This window comes from Wasmannia auropunctata, unplaced genomic scaffold, assembly GCF_000956235.1.
Source record: "Wasmannia auropunctata unplaced genomic scaffold, wasmannia.A_1.0 LD334739.1, whole genome shotgun sequence".
NCBI classification, from domain to species: Eukaryota; Metazoa; Arthropoda; class Insecta; order Hymenoptera; family Formicidae; genus Wasmannia; species Wasmannia auropunctata.
Genome location: NW_012028151.1, coordinates 36452 through 46567, shown reverse-complemented (window position 1 = coordinate 46567; position 10116 = coordinate 36452). Strand labels below are relative to the sequence as shown.

The 10116-nt window shown below is 36.8% G+C and overlaps 3 protein-coding genes across 4 annotated transcripts in view; 2 read left to right on the top strand and 1 right to left on the bottom strand.

Annotated features, from left to right (window-relative positions):
• The first annotated feature begins 1732 nt into the window (after positions 1–1732).
• On the top strand, positions 1733–3752 carry LOC105458029 (28S ribosomal protein S7, mitochondrial). The gene is made up of 5 exons (XM_011703047.1): positions 1733–1870; positions 1978–2163; positions 2248–2482; positions 2875–3012; positions 3601–3752. Exons 1-5 carry the CDS (start codon positions 1806–1808, stop codon positions 3679–3681), a joined length of 705 nt encoding a protein of 234 aa, XP_011701349.1. The 5' UTR covers positions 1733–1805; the 3' UTR covers positions 3682–3752.
• On the bottom strand, positions 3743–5072 carry LOC105458030. 2 transcript variants are annotated; one of them, XM_011703049.1, is made up of 3 exons: positions 4808–5072; positions 4194–4706; positions 3743–4105 (listed from the first exon to the last, which is right to left on the bottom strand). In XM_011703049.1, the coding sequence occupies exons 2-3, from the start codon at positions 4561–4563 to the stop codon at positions 3792–3794; spliced, it is 684 nt and encodes a 227-aa protein (XP_011701351.1). In that variant the 5' UTR covers positions 4564–4706; positions 4808–5072; the 3' UTR covers positions 3743–3791. The 2 variants fall into 2 exon arrangements, with proteins under 2 accessions (XP_011701351.1, XP_011701350.1); XM_011703048.1 differs by having other exon boundaries at positions 4194–5072.
• A 2194-nt stretch (positions 5073–7266) lies between these two features.
• LOC105458031 (neogenin-like) overlaps positions 7267–10116 on the top strand; it is a gene marked incomplete at its 3' end in the record, with an annotated part of 38380 nt that continues 35530 nt past the window's right edge. The window contains exon 1 of the mRNA XM_011703050.1: positions 7267–7339. Coding sequence (XP_011701352.1) covers positions 7273–7339 — 67 coding nt within the window. The remainder of the gene's footprint in view (positions 7340–10116) is intronic.

Below are 10116 nucleotides of genomic sequence, written 5' to 3'. Positions count from 1 at the left end.
GCTCCCGGAAACGTTCCGGTGTCCTGGAACGCTTCGACGGGCCCGCTGAACGCCAAGGGCTGGTGCTCACGCTCGACGTGCGTTCAGGCGGACTGGCGTGTCTCGCCGACTCAGCGGGTAGGCAGGATGGCCGGTCCGGCGTCGCCGGAGGTTTTCCGAGAGGACTCGGCAGTCGCCCCGGCGTCCTCAGCTGCTGCGGCGTTGACGGCCGCGGGCTCAGAGGCTGTCTCCGGAAGTGACTCCGCGGTCGACCTGGCGTCCTTGGCTTCGGCGGCGTTGTCGGCAGCGGGCTCGGAGGCGTCAGTACGGGACGAGACTGGGCGCAGGCGACGCCCGTTGCGTGGAGCGCGAGACCTGGGTGGTGACCGGCCGAGGTCGTGAGTCTGCCAACCTCCACCTTGTCACCCTCTCGTCTGGCAGGTTCACCAGGATAAGCCTCCACGGCAGGTACGACACCCCCGGATCCAAGCGTCGTCCTTCGGAGATCTCGGGGGCCGACGGAGGAGGGCTCCTGTGTAGCGCGACGGGCGCCCTTGCGGCTGGGGGACGTTCAGGTCCCAGCCTCCACGGCAGATCCGTCACGCCCGGATCCAGGTGTCGTCCTTCGGTAAGCTCGGGGGCCGACGGAGGAAGGCTCCTAGGTAGGGCGGCGACGGGCGCCCCTGCGGCCGGCGGACGGTCCGGTCCCCGTTTCCTTGCCCGCGGGATAGTGGTGGTCGTCCTTCAACGGCGGCACGAATTTTGTCCGGGTGGGCAGAGGAAAAGGAGGCAGAGGCCCTGGCGGAAGCTTTGGATCGAAAGGCCGGGACTCCCGCTTCCTTTTGATCTAGGGATGCTCGATTCTAAATCGATTTTTTATAAAATCGATTTTTTTTATAAAAAATCGATTTTTAAATCGATTTTTTTAAATTTGATTTTAAGGCAAATCGATTATTTTAATGAGGAATCGATTTTCGATTTTTTCAAAGAGATTAACTCTTGTACGACTGCTTTTCTTTTAGTGATACAGCCGAAGTCGTTTAGTTTGCACTATGCGTAACTAGAGTCCTAGATTATCAGAGAAGCGCGACCGGCTTATGGCAGTATCGCAAAAGTACTAGAAAATATTAAAAATGGCGTCGAATGACCAATCATAAGATTGATTTATTCGGCAGACATTTATAATAGCGATAAATCAATCTTATGATTGGCCATTTGCGTGTCCAATCAGGACTCGTAACACCGGTCGCGCTTCTCTGATAATCTAGGACTCTAGCAATTACCAGCGGTGGCCGGTGGGGCGGTCGCATCTTGCCGCGCGCTTGTATTCAGCGGTAGATGGACGGATACACGTTTATTCGCCGGTCTTCAAAAATTAATATCTCGTTAACGATTGCAAATTTTGCAAAATGGTAGAGGACTTTTCTGTTCAGTTTTATCTGTTTTACCTGCCCACGAGATCCGGTGTGGTTATTATGGGACATCCTGTGATCTTGAAACGTGGTGAAAATTACAAAAATGAGCAAATTCACTAGATACTGACCAATGAAATTAAAAATATCCTAGTGAATTTGTTCACTTTTGTAATTTGCACCTCGTTTCAAGATACACAATCGATCCCCAGATGCAGCTAGATATCACTTTATCCTTGTTTAACATTCGATGAAAAACAAGGATAAAATAATATACCGTGAATTCTTGAACGTACCCTAGAGTTTAATAAGTGTAGCAAGTGCAAGAGGATAGAGGATAGTAAATCGCGATGTTGCGATGTCACAGTTAGGTTAGGTTTAGGTTACTGTGAACAGTGCGAACAGTCGATTAAAATGGTTAATTTGCATTTATTTGTTACGTCGACCACAAATTTATTAAATAATTATGGATTGGCAAGGTGACAATAACGAAAAAATAAATAAACTACAATCTCTCTTTCTAATAATTATTTTATACATTCTGTTTTATATAATTTTCATCTATTTATAAAAATGTGAATTTCAGAGTCTGCTTGACGAGTCTTACAAGAAGCTATAGCGTTTTTCCACCCCATTATATTAAACCCACTTTTAGAAAAGAAGATCAAGAAACTTTGTTTAAAAGCGATGAAGCAAAGAAGATTGTGCATGAGCAAGTGAAACCAGCCTTAGTCACTGACACATGCTCCGAATTTTATGATGAAAGAGTGCTGTAAGTAACTACCAATTTCAGTTTTTTTCAACGCAAACTTTTATATTATCTCTTGTAACTTATCCGCCAATTATGGAAATTTAGGAAATTTATTAATACCCTTATGAAGAATGGAGATAAGAATTTAGCAAAAACACTGGTAACCAAAACTTTCGAGAGTGTCAAAAGATTACAACTGCAGAGATATCACAAGGCAACAACGAGCGAAGAAAAAGCTGAAATTGAATTGGATCCATTTCTGATTTTTCACCGTGCCGTTGATAATTGCATACCGATTTTACAATTAATGAGATGTAGAAAAGGAGGAATCACATATCAGGTAATACAAGATTTTTGAATTTTTTCCAAATCTTTTGACAGTATGTTGTAATATTATATATAGTATATTCTGTAACCTAAAATAAGAAAAAATCTCGTTAATGTAACTTTGTCAGTGATAAATTCAATTTACATCGATGCCAAGCTTTTATTAACATAGAAGGAAAGCATATTGAAATAAATAAACTTAGGTAAAAAAATTGTTTCTTACAGATTTCATATTTTTACTGTAACTTTTTAATGAAGCATTTTTGGCCCAATGTTTATACAACACTTTCTTATTTCAGCTAATACAACATACTGTTAAAGTTGTACGGAAAATTCAAAGACATACTATATTAATTAAATATGTTAATTTTGTAGTCACTGACGAGATAAAATCGATCTTTTCAGGTTCCTATTCCAATTTCACCTTTAAAGGCACAGCACAAATCTATGTTATGGTTAATTGAAGCTGCAAATGAGAAAGAGTCCACCCAAAGGTTTTATGATACATTGGCCAAAGAATTAATAGCAGCTTCTCAGAATCAGGTTTATAATTTGCATTTTGTAATAAAAAATATATAATTATTTCTATATTATGATACATATTTTGCCAGTTAAAACTTTCAAAACTTGTAAGTTTTAGAAAAAAAGGACCATAAACTTGTTAGACAAACATAATATAATCTAGAGGGAGACAAATAATAGTAAAGTTAACTTTCGAAAAAATTTATTTTTTATGATTGTATGAAGGTCATCGCCAATTCCATTTTTTTTAAAGTAGAATTATATAATTTCTTTTACATATATGTATATATCTGTATAATATATAATTCCTCCAATTATTCTACATATAAAAGTATTAAAGTTTTATATATATATATAGATATATATATATATAACTTATTTAAAGTTATCGAAAAATCAATTGTTCTTATTCAGGCACTTTTTGACCTAAAATTTAAAATATCTTTTGAACTATTCATTATTTGATAACCTTGCTTTTATGTACAGAATGAGGTGAATCTTTACAATTCATGAATCATCAAAGAAAAGTTACTTTACAAAAGTTATTACAATTTGCAATATACAGCTACATATTTTCTTTTTATAATCTTATATAATCTATTGTCTTAGGGTCGTGCGATTAAATGGAAGCAAGAATTACACAAGAAATGTCAAGCTAATCGGGCTTATGCGCACTATAGATGGATATAGACAAGATGAGTTCTATAAATAAAATAATTATAAATAAAATGTATAAATAAAATTATTTCTCTGAAACGTAATGACGCTTTATAGAATTGTTTTGTACACGTTTAACAAAATTATTCAACCACTCCTAGAACACATTTAAAATTTTCAACGTCAATTATCTGTCCCAGCTTTAGATTTATCTTTAAGGTTTTAAAATTTTGCTCTTGTGTGAGCAGTACTTTTTTGTACAGAGAATCGGTGATACTGGTTGGATTATCCGACATGGGAAAAATTTCTTTGGCAGAAATCCTCAGGTCTATCCTCTTTCCCCAATAGTCTATGTAAGATAATATTACTTTTTGCTCGTCCAATTTTACGTATATGTATCCTATGAGATTGTTGGTGAAAATTCCAAGAGAATGTAGCCACAATGTTGTTAGAACTCCTGTGGGCAAAAAGAGGAAATGTTTATTTATACAAGTCAATTTTATTTAAGAGAAATTTGAAATAAGCATATATAAGAATTTATTCACCAGTTGTTATTGTCACAATAGTTACGTCAAAGGACAAGATGCTGGCCAGATGAAGTCCAATGATCACAGGTGTGGCTACTCCAGCGAATAGAGTAAGTCGGCGTTTCACAACGTTTATACCACAAGCTTGCTTGGTATAAGGAAATACATAAAGGATTTTGTGATCAGGGAACCTCGTGGAGGCATTGGAGACAGTTTCCACCTTTTGCTTCTCTTTGTAATCGGGGAACTTCGTGGAGACATTTTCCACCTTTCGCTTTTCCTCGTCTTTACTAGCAACATGACTCAATCTTTTAACACTCGATTTAACGCCGCTCGAGACACGGTATAGAGATCGTTCGCAAAGATTCAACAGTAGTCGGGGATACATGGCAGGCTATGTCATAATAAATTATATGCCAACGAATTAAATTGCAGCGATATCAGGGAGGATTTTTAACGTTGCTCTACCGGATGGTGGATTTGCGCCTTCAACTTCTCCTTGAGATTATACGACGCCTTTTTTTTATCAACCTAATTAATTTCACTTAATTGTTTTATACTCTTCAGTCTTATTTATTGATTGTATAATTCTTCCTATTTTTTTAAATTAAATACTTGAACATTATCCCAACCTTGTCCTATTCGTTTCTCTTGATTAGACCAGCAGTATCACCGATAAAGAGGTTACGTACTAAACTAAAGATTAGAAGAGAATCGGATTAGAAGAAAATAATCGAATGTGCGAGAGCGACCGTAAAATCGATTGTTTTCATTATCACTTTTTATGTTCTTTTCATTCAAAATAAAAGGAACAATCAACATTCGTATTCGTATTCGATTCGATTACGCTGGAAAAAGAAAGATGAAAGACGATACAAAAGTGCAGGCAGTGCAGCTACGAAGAACAGACATGCGTGGAATATGTGCCAATTGACATCACAGGCACTCGCGGCTCTTTTTCGGTTATATCATTTTTATTTTCTTTTTATACTTATTTATACATAAGGATGTACGGAAAATCATTGTTCAAAGTATAACATAGATGGCAACATTTTTATTTGTTATTAAATTAAATTTGCTTTATTTTAAATTTTTATTAATAATATCTATACACTAATTTATTGCATTTCTGATCTGTTTTCTTCTTTTTTTTCTTTCCTTTTTTTCGCTTTTTCTTTCTCATTTCAATATCAGAATATATACATATATTGCTTTCATTTCAAATGTAGAAAATGTATATATATATATATATGTATATATATAATTAGTAAAATTATACGCATTTTACATTTTTTCTTTCTTGTTTTTTCTGATAAAAAAAATTTTCATAATAGAATTTCTAAAAATTTGTCATTTTAAATTTATAAAGATTTATAAAAATATGTTTTTTATTTCTTCAGAGATTTTATAAATTTTTTTCGGAAATTGTAGAATGAGGAAATTAATCAGTTTACAATTAGAATATTTCAATAGAATTAATTTACATACATATACATAATAAATTGCAGAGAACAGATGCATATACATGTAGATATTTTCAACATTTCTAAAAAGTGTTCTAATTCGTGCATGTACAACTGAGAACAACCATCTCAGAAATTTATTAAAAGTTATAAAATTATATAAAAATTTTGAAAAATAAACAAAAAATGTTCGCCAATTTTTTTCAATAAATATCCAAAATTTTCTTCTTATTTCAGATTTTTATAATATATTCAATTGATAATGCATATAGATAAATGTATATAGTTTAAAAAAGGTTACTCAAAAAAACAATTAAATGCATCATCGACAATATTGAAATTTAAATATTAGTGCTTATTATAATATATATAACACTAATTTTATAATCTATTATTATTTTGATAATTTGTAAACATGTATACAGATGTATAAAGGATTCGATAATATATATTCGATAATATACATATATTAATTTTTATTGAAAATTGTAATATTGTCCGCATTTGATTATTCATATGAATGATAACTGTGGAAAAAAATGTTTTGCACAAAATACATGATATTATTTGTAAATGCACGTTTTTATTTATGAAACATTTATTTTACAAATCATGATGAATATTGCGTCTTTATTTAAATTGATATCGATAGTAGATAATATCGATACTCTTCAATTATTTTTGGAGTTCCATTAATATAGTTACAATATATTTTGCTCCAGGATTGAAAATTTTTATAATAATATCTCGTTGAGATGATACATTTGAATGAATATAAATGATCGAAAAATTCAATAAAATCGTTTAAAAAAGATGCAAATAAAACAAATATATGAGTTTATAGTACATACACACATATATACATATTTAGGTTAAACAACAAATATTCTTTAATAAACGACAATTTACAATTGAATTTTTTTGTATTCATCTTTCTTATCTGATTACATATTTAGATTTTGTTTTAAATATAGCAAGTATAATAAAGTATATCGCATTTACATTGAATTTCTTTCTCCGTAGTGCCTCTCTTTTGCTCTCTTTCGGCAGTTTCAGCGACCGGCTGGTCGGTCGGTCTGTTGGAGCTTGTGAGAAGAGAAATATACGTCGCGTTTCCTAGGTGACGGGGATCTAAAAAGGTAGGATGAATAGGGAGGGGGGGGGGGAAGGGTAGGGAGAGGACGCGGCTCCGTGATTGCCGCGCGTGCGCTCTCGTGATTCTCGTCGTTGGACTGGCATCACTGGACTATCCCGGACGCTCCGTCGTCCGTTAGCCATGTTTTACCACGGTCGAGTGCGGTCAGTAGCGAGCTTGTCGTGCGAAAATGTGTCCCGCGGACGACGTGAGAGCCGATCTGTCGTGTAAACGGCCGCGACGACGGTAAGTCGCGTGGCCCCGGGCGGGATTTCGCGCGCGGGGGCGACGTCGGACGCGGGACGTGGCGTGGCATGCGCCCGCACCCGATACGGCGGGACATCGCGCGCGCGTGTGTAAACGGCGGTGGTCGTCCTCGGAGGAGGCGGTGGTGATCTCGGGGGTTTCCCCCCCTCGAAAAAGCCTTTACTCTCGGCGGACGGACGTCGCGCCGCGTCGGAGTCTGTGCGTTGTGACGGATCCTGCTTCCGACGACCCAATGGAGGAGCCGCGTCCACTCGCCGTCCTGCTGCTGCTAGCTTTGTTGTTGACAGCGCTCGCACGAGGTGAGTCCCCCTCTTTCCCCCCTCCCCCTGCTTCCCTCTTGCCTATTCATCCTGTTCTTTCGCTCGCCTCTCGTTCCCGGCGTTCGTTCTCTCGGTGGCGCGGTCCCGCATCCTCGAGTCCTCTCTCTTGTCATACAAGTTTATCGAAATCCGAAACTATATATAATACGCATGTATGCATATTCAAAGAGACACGGACGTGGTACAGCGTGGACATATCGGTTGCGACACTTTTTTTTAATAGGTTTCTAATATATATTTAATATACATAATACATACTTTATAGATAGATAATACTTTGCAAATGCGAACCACGATGTATGTACTATCTTTAGTCTGGAGACAGTATAACACCAATCCGCATTTGCAAAATATTAGTGCGTTTTGAAACCTATAAAAAAGAAAGTGTCGCAACCGATGTGTCCATGACTGTACATCCTGTACCTCACCATCCATGCCGGATTTTTGGAAAAATTCTCGATTGAAATCGCGGCATCGCGATCTTTAAGGATCGGAAGTCCACCAAAAAGAAGAAAACGAATCGCTCTCTCTCGTCGTTTACTTTGGCCGATTCGGCCAAAAGGTGACCCGGCTGACGGATCGAATTTGAAGGATTGAATTGAACGCGGTAACGCGCTCGCCGTTTCTTTTGTTCGTCTACTATTGTGTTTAAAACTTCAATCGGCTCTTCGGGGGAGGGGAAATTTCCACGCGAACGCGCGTCGCTCACGCGCGGCGAGAAAAAACCCGCGTCGCTGGCTGGGCCGCCGGGAGAACGATCGACCTGTCAACGTGTGCGCCGCGCGGACGAACGCGACGTGGATGCTGACGGATTCGCGGGAGGCATCTTTCTCTCGCTTTGGCTCTGCTGCCAACTATCTAAATAGACTAGAATCGATAGCCGTTCAAAATAAACGGCAACCGACTTCGATTCTTCGTTTCGGTTTTTTCTCGCGTACTTATACCTAAGTACATCCTCGCTGCTGCTCGGTGCGAAGAGAGTCGGGGGCGGAGTAGGCGTACTACGCGCGCAGGGAGAGAAAGAGGAAGGCGAAACAAAGTGTGCGCGGAGAGCGTGCAATTGACGCCGAACGGATACAGAAAGGGTTCAAAGGTTCGCCAATTTTCATTCCTTTCGTTCCCGGCTGCGAAAGAGCAGACGGGGGATGGGGGGAAGGGGGAGATCTTGTGTGTCGTTTCGCAATTGTGTAGCTTTCGTCTTCAATTTATGCTCGTTTCTTTCTTTGTACATTAATTTCATTCGTTTTGAATGCAATCGTGACAGAAACGGGCTCGTTAATGATCGCGAAAACTGAAGACTGAAGACGGATGTGCGGAAAAGGGAGACGAGATACGATTGCCACGTCTTATCCGATTTTTATTCGTTTTTCTCATCATTACACTTGGAGAAAAACAGTAGTGATGACAACTATATATACAAGTTTTACATGTAGAATTTATGTACATAATTGAATATACTATTTTATAATTATTGCAATATGAAATAATTTATTTAAGTATATACCTTACTTTGTTCAACTGTATGTACATTACTTCTACATATAACTTCTACTTATATGTATAGTTGTCACCTTCCTTTATAATTCCAACTATATAGTGAAAATTATAAAGGTAACAATTATACAAGTTTTGTATACAGAATTAATATACGTAATTAAGAATAAACTGTTTTATAGTTACTGCGATTACAAAATAGTTCAGTCAACTATAATATTAGTTTATTTAACTATGTATATTAATTTTACATATAAAACTTGCATAGTTATTACTTTTATAATTGCTACTACTATGTTTTCTTCTGTGTATATATTATAGATCAACATATTCGAATCATCTGTTTTTTTTTTATTTTCTTCATATGATCAATTATATTTTGATCGCGTTTAAATGCTTTTTTTAAAATAAAATCCTTCTAAATTGTAATCATAATCAGCTTTTTTGTAACTTTTATGAAACATTGTATTTTTTTTAATTACGACTTAATTGCAGTGGTCCATTTTTTCTGAAGAAATTAAAAACTATTTTATAAAACAATATATTTTCCAAGAAAAAGATACATAACGATAAATATGATTTTACAGGAGAATTTCAAAGGTTTTGACGCTGGTATAATTTTGCATCGTTTGCAATGATTTCTTCTTTTTGCCTTTATTTCGAATCAAAACTAATAAGTAGAATATTATAGAAATGACAAAATAAAAAAATTTTTAATATAACAAATTATATTTTAATTATTGACTTTCAATCTTTTAGACCGTGAAAGAATTATATGTTGTTTTTTTAGACATTTAAACGTATTCAAAATATTTTATATGTATAATTCAAAATATGCAGAAATTAATCTGTTGTTCAGATACAAAATTGATATTTTGCTTATAGTTTTAAGCGAATCTGCTTCCTTAAATGAAGTAGCGAAATCAAAAGAGAAAGAGTTTATTATAAATTTTAGTTAATTTCCACGAAATTCAAAGAATCATCGAAGAGGATATCACATAAATATCAAATCTTCCGTTCGCCTTTGCAGCACAGCTTTCTAAGAATTTCGTCTCTCGCCGAGTACCGAATCGATTTGTCGCGCCTTACCTTTAATAATGTCTTTAATATTCGCGTACCGTCTATTTAGATCGCATATAAAGCGATAAATCAGACTCATCCTGCAAAAGCTGTTCTCCTTTGTCTCTCCCTCTCTAATCTTGATTTCTATATAGTTTTGTCCTCTCACATTTCGTCTTTGATTCTAACGCGATGGACGGAGA

Excerpts from the sequence above, each read along its gene's own strand:
- LOC105458030 (XM_011703048.1), bottom strand. The coding sequence starts at position 4,563 with ATGTATCCCCGACTACTGTTGAATCTTTGCGAACGATCTCTATACCGT. Across the intron at positions 4,106-4,193 it reads TATTGTGACAATAACAACTG|GAGTTCTAACAACATTGTGG; the intron begins GTGAATAAATTC and ends TTTTGCCCACAG.
- LOC105458029 (XM_011703047.1), top strand. The coding sequence starts at position 1,806 with ATGGTTAATTTGCATTTATTTGTTACGTCGACCACAAATTTATTAAAT. Across the intron at positions 2,483-2,874 it reads AAGGAGGAATCACATATCAG|GTTCCTATTCCAATTTCACC; the intron begins GTAATACAAGAT and ends CGATCTTTTCAG. Across the intron at positions 3,013-3,600 it reads TAGCAGCTTCTCAGAATCAG|GGTCGTGCGATTAAATGGAA; the intron begins GTTTATAATTTG and ends CTATTGTCTTAG.